The sequence below is a fragment of the Ursus arctos genome, unplaced genomic scaffold (genome assembly GCF_023065955.2).
Source record: "Ursus arctos isolate Adak ecotype North America unplaced genomic scaffold, UrsArc2.0 scaffold_22, whole genome shotgun sequence".
NCBI classification, from domain to species: Eukaryota; Metazoa; Chordata; class Mammalia; order Carnivora; family Ursidae; genus Ursus; species Ursus arctos.
This window is the reverse complement of record NW_026622897.1, coordinates 3,432,048-3,448,328: the sequence shown is the minus strand read 5'-3', so window position 1 is coordinate 3,448,328 and position 16,281 is coordinate 3,432,048. Positions and strand designations below refer to the sequence as shown.

Genomic DNA, 16,281 nt, shown 5'->3' with positions numbered 1-16,281 from the left:
TACACTATACCCAAAAATAAATTCAAAAATGGATCAAAGACCTAAATGTGAGACAAAAAAACCATCAAAATCCTGGAGGAGAACACGGGTAGCAACCTCTTTGACATCAGCTGCAGCAACTTCTTACTATATATGTCCCCTAAGTTAAGGGAAACAAAAGCAAAAATGAACTCTTGGGACCTCATCAAGGTAAAAAACTTTTGCACAGCAAAGGAACCAATCAATAAAACTAAAAGGCAACCTTCAGAATGGGAGAAGATATTTGCAAACGACATATCTGATAAAGGGTTAGTATCCAAAATCTATGAAGAACTTATCAAACTCAATACTGAAAAAAAAAAAAAAACCCACACAAATAATCCAGTTAAGAAGTGGACAGAAGACATGAGTAGATATTTTTCCAAAGAAGACATACAGAAGGCCAACAGACACATTAAAAAAATGCTCAACATCACTCTTCCTCAGGGAAATACGAATCAAATACACAATGGGATACCACCTCCCACCTGTCAGAATGGCTAAATTTAACAACACAGGAAACAACAGACGTTGGTGAGGAGGTGGAGAAAGGGGAACCTCTTACACTGTTGGTGGGAATGCAAGCTGGTGCAGTCACTGTGGGAAACAGTGTGGAGGTTTCTCAGAAAGTTAAAAATAGAGCTACCTACCACCCAGCAATTGCACTACTGGATATTTACCCAAAGGATACAAAGAGATTGATTCAAAAGAATATGTAGCCTGATGTTTATAGCAGCATTATCTACAAGAGCTAAACTATGGATTCAGCCTAAGTGTCCACTGACTGATGAATGGACAAAGAAGATGTACACACACACTGGAATATTAATCAGCCATAAAAAGAATGAAATCTTACCATTTGCAACAACATGGATGGATCTAGAGAGTATAATGCTAACTGAAATAAGGCAGAGAAAGACAAATACCGTATGACTTCACTCATGTGAATTTAAGAAACAAAACAGAGGAACACAGGCGAAAGAAAAAAAAGAGAGGAAGGCAGAGCATAAAATAGACTCTTAACTGTAGAGAACAGAGAGGGTTGCTGGAGGGAGGTAGGTGGGCAGGGGATATGCTGGAGGGGTGATGGGCATTAAGAAGGCCACTTGCGATGAGCTCTGGGTGTTGTAAGTGAGGAATCATTAAATTCTACTCAGGAAACTATACTGCACTATATGTTAACTAACTAGAATTTAAATAAAAACTTGAAACACTAAAAAAATAAACCCACTGAAACAAAAAATAAAGATAAAGCATACATTTAAAAGTATAGATATGAAACATTAACTTACCTTTTATAGAAAGAACTTTAGCTTTCATAATATTACATCTTAGTTTTGCTGTTGTCCTTATGAAAGATTTCTAGTTACAATTTTGTTTTTATGGTAGTGTTTTGGGTCCCAGGCCAGACTTTCTCAAGCTAACTATCTAAAGATAGGGACAAAATTCTGCATTTTTAGCAAAGCTGACACCTCACCCCAAGTGATTTTTAAGCCCACTAATGTTTGAGATCTATTGCCTTAGAATATTTATAATTAAGTTAAAAAGACATTGTAAAATTCTTAAAATAACTGATTTTAATCAATTTGAAACTTCAGATACATTCTATAACTCTTCTGGACAGTGATTAAAGAAAAGAGATGCTAAAAAAATAAACAGTAATACATTTACAAGAACTAATTAGTTCATGGCATAAAAATAATTTGGAAAACATGTGCAGAAGATGAAATGGTTCTCTACACACTTGTCCATTCACAAATTTTAAGAGAAAATTGTGGGAGCCATTTCTGCTATATTTTTGAAAAATGATACAAATCAAAATATCCACAAAGTAGTTACTGGTAGCACGTCAACATGAAGTGTTCTCAAAAGCATTTTTCTGATCAAGATTATTTAGCATTTTACTTTTTAAAAAACAGGCATTGGTTGATTCTCTGAAACGGTTTTCCACTGTTATGTCAACTGATTAAAGAGGTTGCAGAAATACAGGGGTATTAAAGTACATGTAGAAACTCCTGACACGGTTTGGTTTAGCTCTTGTGTTTGGATGAGCCAAGAGTAAAACCAAGAAACAATAAAAACAATGTGGCTTAGAGCTATAAGGTAGCAAAGTATCAGTAGTAAAAAAAAATCATGCTCAGGATCAGAAAACATCTTTTCTTGGGGAAAATTTTATAGGACAATTTAGAATATATTATATTCTCATAATACAGTAGACACTGTACAATTGATTAGGTTTATACTTGAGAGGCATTTTAAAGGGACAAAGTCACATTATTACCATGCAGTCACGAGAGAAAAGAAACCTTTTAGAATTCAGCAAGAAGAGACACAGAAAAGGTAGACACTCAGTTTTCTAGCTTCTGGGGATCTACTGTACAGCACGGTGACCACAGTTAACAGTACTGTATTAAATATCTGAAAGTTGTTAGGAGAATAGATCTTAAATATTCTCATCCCCCCCATCAAAAATGGTAACCATGTGAAGAAAAAGAATTGTTCATTTGCCAGCCCTGCTGTGGTAAACACTTCACAATCTATTAGTGTATCAAATTACCATTCTGTCACATTAAACTTACACATTATACGTTAGTCATATCTCAGTAAGGCTAAGAATATAAAAACAGTATTTTTGAGATGGCAAAAAAAAAAAAAAAAAAAAAAAGGCTGTCTTGTTCCCCTGGCAAGGTTTTCTTTAAGGCTTGTTATAAGAGTTTATCCAAAGCTCTGGGGCACGCCGATTTTCTACTTAGGGACTAGCTAAGTCTCTGAAATGGGTCAGTGTGCTGTAGGCACTCCACTGCCTTCTCCAGACACAGTCTTTAAGCACAGGTGCTAAGTGGAGGGTCTTTCTGAGCCTTGCTCGCCCTCTGACAGGAACTTGGCAATCCAGGCAGTTCTCAGAATTGACTGCTCTGTGGGATTCATGAGGAGGTATTTACAAAGCTTCAGCTGTTCACATCAAACAACTCACTCTCAACACGGGTGGGAGTGGGAGGGAGGGAGAGCAGAGCTTGAGCTGAAGTGACTGCCTTGCTTAAGAAAGTAAGAAAGTTTTCTCTTGGATTCCATAAATACACGCTTAAAAATCCCATATACCTTGAACAGTTACAACTTTAATGATTTTTTTGAAGTTCCTCAGGAATAAACCTGAGTGACATATGGGTTTAAAATGAATGTCTTCCACCATAATATAAACATATTTCTTCAATCAAGTTTTTTTTCTTCTGTGAAAAGTTAACAGGAAGTAAATACTGTCATTTCATCTCACAGTACAGACTGGCTTCACCAGACCTTGAAAAGAAATACCGCATGCTTTTTTACTTTTAACTTTTACAAATTTACACATTCTGATATAGCTGCGGAGGGAAACTGAAAAGCATCCAGCTTAGGGCCCTTTGATCTGAAGGAGGAATCTCTGAAGCATATTTCGGTTTCGATTTTTCTAGCTGAGTACTTAATTTATAAACTTACAAATTGCTAAGTCCACTACTACAAGTCAAATCATATTATTACCCAAACTGTATGTAGCAAAGTAACCCACAAAACATCACGCTACCATATTGCCTTAGCCAGGACGGCTCACTGCGGGTAAAGAAGGCGCACACATTTCTGAAACCACTAGGTGGCACTCATTCACTGCAACTTCAGGGCAATCACAGCTTGAAGCTTATGAGACGTAGGGTTAGGCGAAGGCAAATGTTACCCATTATTTGATATTTTCCTATCATTTCACACAATTAACAAAGCTCAATTTTACCTTCTCCTGTCTGCTTTAAATCAAATCAACGAATATTTATTGAAAGATTTATTAAGGGAGTCTTCATTTGTGACGAGAGTTGAAAACCATTTTCACTGAGGTGGTAATGCGCTAAAACATCTAGAAGAAGCTATGTCATGCACAGTATGCCATTTAAATTTCTTTTATTTCATTGCTTTACTACTTCATGTTGTTAGTTCTCATGTAGCTATTTTTCTAAAGGTTAGAAAAAGCACACAGTCATGAATACTGAAACTTTCTAAGATCCTAGATGGCATTAATCTTCAAAATTACTGTTTATGAATGTAGGAGTCCAAGAGCTCTTGGTGATTCACAAGAGGCCCTTGCTATGGTAGGTCTTTAAAGTGTGTGAGAAATAGTGCTGCTCACCGCACTGAGACCTACGAACCAAAGTGGCCTTTGGTAATAAAGGATTATGATTTAGTCTCGGAGATGAATCATGGAATGAACATTCCTGAACTCTGCACTTCAGACTAAATGGTTTGGAGAAAATGTTGATGGGAAAAAGTAAATCAAAAGTCAACTTTTTGTAGAAGGTCTAGGGTAATAATAAGATAAAATCCAGGACTTACCTGTTCTAATATGTTTTGAAGCCTTTCTATCTCACAGTCTATTACAAATTTCTTCTCTTGTCGTCTGTCAAGCTCTTCTAGAAGTTGCCTATAGCTGACATCATTAAAATTTTCCACACATATAGCGCTGACATGCCAACCATTTTGTCCTGCTTTTTCCATAATAGCTTGAAGTATTGAGTACCCTAGTGGGGAAAGAAATCCAGAAGGGTTACTAAAAACATCTTTACTCCTCCTTAATAACTTATGCAGGCACTGAGTCTATGTCAACATTTTTATGTTGCAAATATACAATAAATGCTTAGAAACTCAAAAATCTGAGTGGTTTTCACTTTCTTTACTTGGGGCAACACCTCTTAAAAATATTGCTCAAATGAAGGAAGAACACCATGCCTTGAATAAGCTCTCATAGTCCCTCTACTAGAGAACATTACATTGCTTTAGACATATTTTTGATGAAATAAACCAAAAACCAAATTCGGTACCACCTGTAGTCAATAAGAATTTCATAAATTCTTCTTGTTAATTTTACTCACTAGACAGAATTAATTTTGAACAACTGTTTTGACTTTCCCTTTGAGCAAGGCAGTAAGGACATTTTTGGGGTCAGCTATGGAAAGGATGATATTAAAAACCAATGAAACAGTATTTATTGAGGACCCATTATTGTGAATGGAGGAGGCATTATTTAACTCTGTCTCTTAGCAGGGGGATGTGGATTTTGGGTGAATTGAGCAGCTACTAGGTGAGGCACCAGGCATTCAAACTCATAATCTACCAGGTGAAAAAGACATTCAAATAAACAAATGCAACTCAGTTTAAGACACTCTAATGATAGAGTGTTGGCCCAAGGGAACGTTTGGTTAAATTTGCCTGGCTGGGACATGAGGAAGAGGAGAAACAACTTGCACTGGGTCTTGAAGGTTGAGAAGACTCATCCAAGCTTGCTGAAAAGGGCGTGTTCATTAGCTGGAGACAGTCTTCCAGAGAATGGGGTGGTCAGTGCCCTGTTGGTCCACATCTCTCTGCATCAACCAGCACAGAAGGGAAGGGAAGTCGGAGGTCTTAGTGTCTGGGTTAAGGAAGCTGGGGCAAACTTAGGAACACAGCCCCTGGAGTGTTTCTTCATGCCAACACCGTCCTGAAATCTTGCTTTTTCCAGCTCTCAGTTTTCAAATGGCATGTAAGAAGGGAAAAGTCTTTGAAATTATGAATAGCCAATAACTAAGAACTGGTTAGAGTCAGAGCCTGGTAGCCAGTGATTTTTTTCCACTTGGTGCTTAGCATAAAAAAATATGCTCACCCTCTTTGAGAAGGTCTGACACTGATTTGAGTTCATCCTACAGCAGCTGACTGTGGTTTCTCCCTCCCTTGGTCACTGGAGTCAGAGTGTGGACCGGGTGGATTAAAAGTGACGACTTAAAATGAATACACAGCACTTGCAAGATAAGAGTGCATTTATTCAGGTTTCTGATTTGTAGGAGTCTCTCAGATTCGAGGATTCTGATTTTCAGGTATATATTCTACAAGTCAGAGTTTCAAACATTACGGATGCTCGGTTAATATCAACAGATGGAACTGATGATGAGATCATATTTGAAATATAAATTACCTGATATCCTGCCAAATGAAATACTGTGGCAGTCAGGATTCATTTTTATCTAAATGAAAAAAAAATTCCCCAAAGAGGAAGACAGAGGGCATGTTAATTACTGTGTAATTATTCTGGTCTATCTAGTGCTCCATTCAGTCCTCCCGTCTGTAATGCACGCCCGTGACTATCTTTTCAGATCTTACCTAGATCCCCCTCGGCCCCCACCCCAAGCCCCTTGTTTGCGGTTTGACACTTACGTAACAGCATGGTCTGAGTGCTCTCTTAACGTAGATCATGCCTCATTTGTTCTGCTCTAGGGACTTGCTCTCTGATAGGAAGCGAGGCAGTGTTCCTTTTATTCATTTTTGACACCTACGAGCACGTTCTTTTAAAAAATTCCAACTGACATCTTACTTTTCCTCCTTTTAGTGTCATACCAAAATAATTCAAAGACATTTCGTTTGTTTGTTTGTTTGTTTTGCATGTTGTAAGAAATGATAAATACTGGCCACACACATCACAGTAGTAGTCCTGGGTCCTGGGATCAATTCACAGCTTGGCATGGTTCTTTATATACTGTATTTTACTAATTTTTTAATTTTTGGCATCATGTGGTTATCAGGCTTCATGTCACTCCTAGGCATCCAGGTTGTTATTTTCCTGCCTACAGGACCTTTACAGAATGTACAGACACAAACCTTCTGATGAAATGCATGTATGTGTTCCCATTTGCATAAGAGATATTTCAAGATTCAGACTAACAAGCCAAAACTATAATTCAAATTCAACATTTTGCTATCTGATTTGTCAGATTTACAAATGACACTAGAACTGAAATAAGACAAAACCCTAGGACACAATCTTTATTAAATGGCAAAGAAAGTTGGCTGCCTAAGAAGAACCATTAATCACAGTCAGAAATAAATGGCATCTGTTCCATGTAGTGCAAAGGACATGCAGTTACAGGTTGGAAGCTTGAATTCTTTTATAAGCTATGTTTGATTTTCATACACTCTCTTGTTCATTGCTACTCAGATGTGTGTGTCTTATTTATTTGCCAAGATAGTTGGGAATATATTGTGACTTGGAGAAAATACTGCTGTTGAATCTGTGGTTATGTAACTTAGCTGTTATATAAACTAGAAAATCACAAGTCATGTCATACTAATTCTACGTCCGGCTATGATTTGTATCTCCTAGTTATTAGAAAATCTGTAATGCGGTGTTGTTGGCCATGAATACTGCAGTGTTAGGTGCATATCACAAGACTAACGGAGACTCCACTACTGTAAGGGATCTTTTAAGTCTCACTTTGACTTTAAAAAGCTGCCTAACATTTTAATTCAATATAATTTACTGAAAACCTACTATATCCAAGATCCTTTAAGGTTTGCCAAGATAAAGACATGATTCTTGTCTCTACAAGGAATTAACTATCTAGTCACTTACTAAGTAACTAACCATTACACACATTACACACTACTATATAAACAACCAAAATAATTTTATTAGAATAGTGGTAAAAGCGTACCATGGACAAAATCACATCACTGTATTACGGTAAGAAATTAAAGGCTTTCCATAGTTATTAAAGAACACTATCAGTTACACATACAAATATTGTTTAAAATGTTTTGATGCCATGTAATGATATTATCAATTATGCTGATAATTGATCATAGTGATGTAAGCTGTACCGAATTACTGCATCCGTGCACAGCAACGATGTTTCTATCATCCCTGGGGAATGACCTATTTTGGATGAGTAGAACCATCCAGAGATGTGGCTGCTAGCAACACAAGCTGGGTTTTATTTATTTGATGTTCTCTCTTTCAAGAGTTATTTGATTCAACTATCTGCACACAGAGGAGCAGGAGGAGAATCAGGAGAAATTTATGTCAGGGTGGATATAATTTCAAACAGAAGAGAGTTATCGATAAGCTGTTAAAAAACTTCACTTCGATAAAGACCGAAGAGCGCTCATAGTGCTTTTGAATTAGAAGTTCACTGGTGCGCTCAGCAGGAGCCGCGCCCGCGCAACGCTGGGTACAGAAGTGCTATTTCAGATGGCCGAGAGACTGAGGAGAAAGTGAGAAGAGGTGAGAGTGTAGACATGATCAACGACTGTCATCAGGATAACGAAGTAATGAGATGAAGGGTGTGTCATTATGATGAATATGGGATGGAGAAACTCCTAGGTCGTGGGAACCAGGATGATAAACACGGGATGCAGAACATCAAGGTGGTGGTGGTGGGAACCAGTGTGGAGAGGAGAGGACTGGGTCTGTCCCATGGTGGGGGCGGGGGTTTGAGGAGCATCAAAAGGAGAAGCATTAAAAGGACAAAGCAGTCGCTGGTGCTTACTCCAAGTATAAGCCCTCCCATCACCCTTGCAAACGGCTATGCAGGTCCCCACCGCTACACTACTGATGTCTCTGGTCTGGGCACAGTTCCCGGCATCCCACACACTAGTGCGTATGCCTGGAAGTATACTCCGCGCTGCGTATTAACCTCAGTCTTAGAGAAGGTCGAGGCTCTGGAATCCACACTGCACCCAAAGCCACCAGGCCGGAACTGCCGAACAGAATTAGCAACCATTTAGTTTGGACTCTTTCCAAAGCAGCTTAGCACCAAAATACCGTGTTAAAGGCTCCTGTCTGGACTCCAAGGTCTCAGCACACAGAAGGAGTAACCAACCTTGTAGCTGGGTTAAAATCATCGGCAACTGTGACTACTGCATTTATTCTATGCCATAGTTCAAGAAGGGCAGAGGGAAAACAAACAAAGATCTTCTACCTTATGCAGTTTGAGGCCACACATGCAAACGTGGTAGAAGATGGAATGTCTTGAGTTTTCCCTTGTCTACAATCAACAGTAAAAACAGAAAATCCATCTTTAAAGATGGTTATTCTGGGTCCTGGATTTTCCCTAAAGCCTCTCGTATTTTCTGACAAGAACATTTATTGTTTCCTGAACACAACACTCCAGTGTGCATAATTAATTCAGATGCTGTCTTACAGGTAAATTTGGTAATCTAAATCTGTAAAGTTTCTGTTCGTTGCAACTAAGCCTAACCCTCATGAATACAGGCATACAGCAGGTGTTTTCAACCATCTGCCACAGGTTCAAGCCCTGAACACCTCCCTCCAGGCATGCCTTAACACCATGTTTTTCCTCATTCTCTTGGGCTTTTCTAGAACCAGGCCACTGGAGAATTTGATTTCAGTACAAAGAATGGCTGAACCTATTAATTTATATAATCACTTGTTTCCATACCTGATTGATTTTTGTAGATAGAAACTGTACCACTTCCTCACAGTGCTTTGTGTTTGTTTATTCTTCTCTGATACATCCCCAAATCTATTTGTCTCCTCCCGCTTCCCAGTATCATCTTAGACCATTAATGTCTTTGTTTTCTGTCCTCCAGCAACACTGCCCTTCTCAGATGTTCTAGAAGGTCCCACCCATCTATACCTCAGTGCCTCAGCACAAAGCTGTTTCCTTTTAAAAAAACCTGCTTCCTTCCACTTTTGCTTCCTTTCATCTTTCAGAACTCACTGCAAACATTCCTCACCCCTAACTAGATCACTTTCCCCTCTGCGCTCTTCAAGCTCTTATAGTTTTCTGTACATGTCTTTCAGAGATTTTCACCAGTTTCTAACTATATATTTGAATGATGATCTGATTAGCATCTTTGCCCTCCACTATACTGTAGGCTCCGTGAAGTAGGGACTGTCCCCGTGCTCAGTCCTTCTTTGGCCAATGGGTGCTTGGCACATGCTTAACAAAGAGCTGTCTGAATGCATGAATGAGTTAGCGGCAATTCACAGACAGGAGTCAGAATGTTAAAAGACTTGGTGCTAAGAAGCAGCATGGCAGGTCACATCCAGGAACCTCAAACACTTCAGTTTATCTCGTGTGTTTGGAAGAGCAAGGAGGATATGGACAGATCTGGTGTGGACTGTGGGAAGGGCTCAAAAGACAGCAGAGAGAAGCAGGCAAAGGTCGTGTCACTAGAGCTTTCTCTCATATCATAGAATTTGGTCTTTACTCTTCAAGGACTTCAGGAAGAGAATGACAAATGTGCTGTACAGCAATCATTCAGCTGCATTGTGGGAAATACAGGGGATGGAAGTAACAGGAAATGGGAAAACCCGTTTGGAGGCCATACTGAAGTCATTCAGATGAGGTGATGGGGAAGGAGAGTGGATTCTAGGTGAAGGGGGAAGGACGACTCCACTTGGTGATCCATAAAACATAAGGGATATGGAGGACAGAGATTTGGGCATAACACCAATCTGTTCTATTGGCGGTCACTTAATCTTGCTTTTGGAGGAGGGTTAGGTCTTTATGATGTCCTGAAGAAGCACATAATTTTCTACATGGATTTCAGATGTCAAGTGACTTCTGGTGAGAAGGCCTGGCAGCCCCCACTTTCGTCACCCAAACCAGTAAGCTAGGTGGGCACAGGCTTGACAAACCCAATTTCTCTCTTGGTACAGGCAGCTGTTTTTCTAGAGATCATCTCTGTAGATTTTGAATAGTCGCTAAGAATAAACTGGGTATCTTTGCAAGTTTGCCTTCAGAATTGTTTATCTCCTCAACACCATGAGCATTTATCAATATCTTCTTATAGTGGACAACAATCTCTTTTCATGCAAGAAAGGCATTCTTGAAAATTTTGTGTAATTTTAAACTCCAATAACTAAAGACTAGTTTCCTAATCAGAATAAATGTCTGGCATGATTCTATATGGTTATTATATTGCTCCTAAATTGAGATTATATCAATTTTAAATATCACACTATATAAAATTCACAGTTCTGATTAAATATTTTTTTATATCACACTATAAAAAGTTCACAATTTGAACTTGCACTAAATGCAACCATTGTATTTTTTTTCTTTTTAAAGATTTATTTATCCACTTTAGGAGGATGGGAGGGAGAGGGGGAGAGGGACAGAATCCCAAGCAGACGGCCCGCTAAGCATGGAGCCAGATGCAGGGCTGGATCTCAGGACACTGAGGTCATGACCTGAGCCAAAATCAAGAGTCAGATGCTCAACCAACTGAGCCATCCAGGCTCCAAGCACTGTATCTTTGTAAGGAGATTAAAATAGATTTGTGAATTAACAGGCAACCAAATAATGTTTGTCTCATATTAAGCATTTAAAATACTTAAGACCTAATTTTGCATGTTAAACTTACTCAGTATGGCAACGCTTTGGGAAAGCAAAGTGTTGAGTTGAGAGGCTGGACAGAGCCCCTTGGAGAGAGGACTTCTCTGCAGACAGAATGACAGGTGAGGATGGGGAGGGTCTGATGGACAGAGATGGTGACGAGCATAGGAGCCAAGGGCAGAGCAGCAGGAAGCTTGATGAATGCGTAAGAGATTATTAATAGTTAAGAGACTGGTTTGCTGGAGTGGTGGGTTCATAAACATACTAAGCTTTATTATTATTTGACAATTCGGTTGGACCTCAGGACAGCCCTGTGTAGTAGGTCTGTTCCCCTACACTGTGGGGGAACAGAGATAAAAGTGGACTACGTGATTCACATCAAATAGTAACCTAGCGAGTGACAGAGCTACAATGTGAACTCAGGCCCTCATTCTCAAGTGGAGGGGCTCTCGTAGCCCGTGTTAGCGGACAGGGAGAGCTGGAGATGAGACTGGAAAGGAAAGTCAAGGCTGTGTTGGGGAGGCCCCTCTACCTCTCAGGAACACGGTTAGTATGTTAGCGTATTCTGTCAGTGTGATCTTCAAAGCACATGGAGAATTGGACCGTCTTTCCCCAGCACTGCAGCGGCCAACACCCACGTGCCAACCAGCACCCTCTCTTGTCTGGAATGTGCAGCCATCTCCTGACAGGTGTCCTTGTTCTGCTTTTGCCCCCTTTGGATGGGTGGTCGCACGGCTGTGAGCGAGCCAGACCATCCTACTCAGAGCTCACAGCGGGCTTGTTGCTTCTTTACAGTGGCCTTACAGCCCCACTTTCTTACCACATCTGTGACTTCCTTGCTCTCAGACACGGGCAGCAAACCACCCTCCTGCCAGCTTTGTTCTCCCCTGGCTTTGCCCTGGAGTGCACTCCCCAAGGCGGGTCTGGGAGGCTCACCCTTTCACCTCCGTCTGGTCTTTACCCACCTGCCCTCTCTTCAAGGAGGGCGTCCCGATCTCATTCTCTACCATGTCAACTCTCTTGTCCTCAGATGTCACACGCCCTTCTTTGCACTATTTTCTCCCTAACATCATCACCCAATGGACTACGTATTTTATTCATCTTATACATTGTCTGTTGCCCCCACTAGAGGGCAAGCTCATGCATGGAGGCAAGTTTTGTGTTGTTCACTGTACTAGAAGAATGCCTGGCGACTAAAAGCCACTTGAGGAATGTGTCTGAATAATTAAAAACTGAAAGTTAAATTTTACTTTGCTGACCACAGGGAAACATGGGAGGCTTTGGAGTAGAGAAGAGACAGATTATAAAATTGCTTTCATATTTAATATTAGCTTTTATACTGATGGACTCAAATGAAGGAGGAGGAAAGGGAACCCAAATAGGAGGCTACTGAAATGGATCTAAGTGTAGTGCGGTAATTCCTCCAATCTACAGCAGGAGGAAGAAAGGAAGAATGTTAGCTGCTCACTTCTCTCCAAATTCTGTTCTTTCCCCCTCATTTTGTACTCATCCATTGATGAGCCAGGAGCTTTTCATTTTATCAGGTTGGAACCATATGAGACTGCCATTTCTGTTAGTCTAAAATATTCAAATTTGAGCAATGTTTTCTGTTCCATTCTAGAGATGACTTCTGAATTGATGATAAGTAATATTCAATGGAATTAGAGTGGCCTGAAAACTACTTAATTTATGCATTTAGATGCAAAAATAATGTGGCAGGTAAATGCAAAAACTCCCAAACCGGGGCCGAGGGAGGTCATGAGTTGCAGGAGCCGAGAGCCTTGCACATCTCAGCGCTCCTTAGGGTATCCGTGGAAATTGCTCTACACTTTTCATTATCAATCTTTATAGCAACCATCTTGAGTCATTAACAAAGGCTGAAATAAGCCTCAAAAAAATTCAGAATTAAAGGAAGTTTGAAATCCATTTTAGAAAGAGCTCTATTCTAAATGCTAAAAACAGAAATACTTTTGGTTTATAAAAACAAATCCTCAGCTAACCCTGAAAAGCTGGTTCATTGGTTGAGGATAGCCAATGCTCCACACAGAATGCTGGTTCTTAAAAGACCAATTAATTTATTCTACCCTATGTTGAAGTCTGAGTCCAATAGATCTCATTAATTAATCATGAAAGCAATCACTGGCAACAAAACACATAGAAGTGTTACACAACATATTAAATATCGGTTTGTTACATTCACATGCCAGACTGTGTACTGTAAATAATATTAATTTGGATCTGGCTTTTACACACAAAGCCAAAACCATTCATTTTGGTCGATTTGAAAGTGATATTTTAAAATGTTACTTTTGTCTTTTCTTTAGAAAAGGAGTAGCAGTACATAATTTTCTTTAGATGATTCTGGTGAAAGGATTTGCATACAATTATCAAGACAATTTCTGTTCCTGGTGGGAACAAACACAGGACGAAGTAAGTATTCACCATATGATTAGCCTAATTTTTATATCCCACTGAGGCTCGCTCAATTCCAAGAAGTAATGTCAGTGACGCAGAGTGAATACATTTGATTACTCACTATTAAATCTCTTTAGTGGGGCAATGACACTGAGGTGATCATCTAAAGGACGAGTGAGTTCTTGAACAGCATGCCACGTGACAGATGATGGATTCAGTTACTTTCAACTGCAGCAACTGTGTTTTTAATTTCAACTATATGGTTCTGAGGCAGGGTATTTGAATTCCTTAATCATTCACTTTTGACTTCTATGCAATGAAGATGATTAAAGTAGGATTTTATTACATCTAGTAATCTGCTCCATAGCTGTTCAGAAAAATCACTTATATTCCCTGTGGTAGAGTCAAGGTAGAATGCTCTTGTCCATGTGAGGGATGTACTTTGTGAATTCTGGGTAGGTGAGGGATTTTCTCCCTACAACTCTGGGAGACTCATAATGTATAACTCAACATCCCAAACCCCCTCAAAGACGAAAATAAAAACTTAACTCTTATTCTTGAATTATGTATTTGGTCATTAGCCAAGAACTCAGTTTAGTCAGAAACTAGGAGGATACTCTCAGACTTGTCACTTTTTTCCACCCTCATCTCAAGTCAATCCTGATATTTCTCCCAAAATACTGTATTTAAGATCTTCCATAAACACGTCCCTACTTTTTCATTTTCATTCAACAAATATTTATTGAGTGTCTACTGTATGCCATACCATTGCTCCAGGATCTTCAGATACAGGAATAACCAAAACAGTAAAATGTGCCTACCCCCATGAAGCTTATACTCCAGGACGATGGCAGACAATAAACAAATACACAAATACATTTATATGCATACATGTTATGTATGTAAATATATAACAAGAGGTGGTAAGTTCTATGAAGAAAAATGAAGGAAGAACAGGACAGAAATGACTGGGGGTGATGGTGGGAGGGCACTTATTTTTCCACACCAACCTCTCACTATCTCTCTGAGCTACATATTGCTCAAGTCACACTACTGATTGGCAGTTTGCCAAATAAACCAGGTTCTTTCTCTCTTGCTTACTGTGTTCCGATGGCTATTCCTTGAGCTGAGAAAGTCTGTATTCTTCATCCTCACTTGCAACTTCCAATTTTACTTTAAGCCTCAGCTTTAGCTTTAGGTCATTTTAGAAGACTTCTCTCATTGGGACTGCATCAAAATAAAAATCTTCTGTACAGCAAAGGATAATCAATGAAACTAAAAGGCAACCCAACAAATGGGAGATGTTTGCAAATGACATATGTGATAAAGGGTTAGTATCTAAAATATATAAAGAACTTATACAATTCAACACCCAAAAAACAAATGTTGCAATTAAAATAGGCAGAAGACATGAACAGGCAGTTCTCCAAATGGGACATCCAGATGGCCAAGAGACATGAAAACATGCTCAGCATCACTCATCATCAGGGAAATACAAATCAAAACTACAATGAGATAGCATCTCACACCAGTCAGAAATGACTAAAACTGAAGACACAAGAAACAACACGTGTTGGTGAGGATGTGGAGAAAGGGGAACCCTCATGCCCTGTTGGTGAGGATGCAAACTGGTGCAGCCACTCTGGAGAACAGTATGGAAGTTCCTCAGGACGTTAAAAATAGAACTATCCTACAACCCCGTAATCACGCTACTGGGTATTTACCCCTAAAATGCAAAAACACTCATCCAAACAGATACACACACCCCTATGTTTATAGCAACATTATTCACAATAGCTAAATTATGGAAGCAGCCCAAGTGTCCATCGACCAATGAATGGATAAAGATGTGTATATATACAATGGAATATTATTCATCCATAAAAAGAACAAAATCTTGTTATTTGCAACAACATGGCCGGAGCTAGAGTATTATGCTAAGCAAAATAAGTCAAAGACAAATACCATATGATTTCACTGAAATGTGGAAGTTAAGAAACAGAACAAACGATGGGGAAAAGAAAGAGAGAGAGGTAAACCAAGAAACAGACTCTTAACTCTAGAGAACACGCCGATAATTACAAGAGGGGAGATGGGTGGGTAGGTGACGTATGGAAGTGAATCACTATATTGTACACCTAAAACTAATATTAAACTGTATGTTAACTATACTGGAGTTAAAATAAAAGAAAAATAAAAGATTTCTCTAACCTTTCCTAGTGAGTTGTTGTCTTTTTTCTTTAAATGTCCCTAGGTGTCTGTTTGTACAGTAATTATAGTTCATATCTCACTGAATTAGTTAATAAATTATTTATCAAGCACTATATGCTATTTTTGGAAGTACTAAGCACACAGTGAGGCACAGCTGCCCATATGAAGGGTGCTGGATTTTAATAACTGTGATTGCTCATTTATCTGTCTAGTTCTCTTTAAGTAGGACGTGAATTCTTATTCACTTTTGTTTTGTTTTGTTTTTTCAACACAAAGGAAAGAATCTAGAGTGCGATTGACCTGAATGGCAAGGGTAAAATCCTGCCTGTTTTACATCACACCCTCCCCCATCTGATCAAGTATAATAATAATGAAGACAATAAAAATACCTAAAAGTTATTGAAGCCCCCTATCTAATCTGAAGCAGACACCATATTAAGTGTTTTATGGGCATGGTGTTAGTTTTATTATCTCCATTTTATATAAAGCAAACTGGATGACAGAGAAG

The 16,281-nt window shown here is 39.2% G+C and overlaps 1 protein-coding gene across 2 annotated transcripts in view; it reads right to left on the bottom strand.

Moving 5' to 3' along the window:
- Positions 1 to 16,281, bottom strand: part of GRIA4 (glutamate ionotropic receptor AMPA type subunit 4) — a 359,257-nt gene that overhangs the window by 98,238 nt on the left and 244,738 nt on the right. For both annotated transcript variants that reach the window (XM_057316828.1, XM_057316827.1), the window contains exon 4: positions 4,372 to 4,556. In XM_057316828.1, the coding sequence (XP_057172811.1) occupies positions 4,372 to 4,556 (185 nt within the window). The remainder of the gene's footprint in view (positions 1 to 4,371; positions 4,557 to 16,281) is intronic.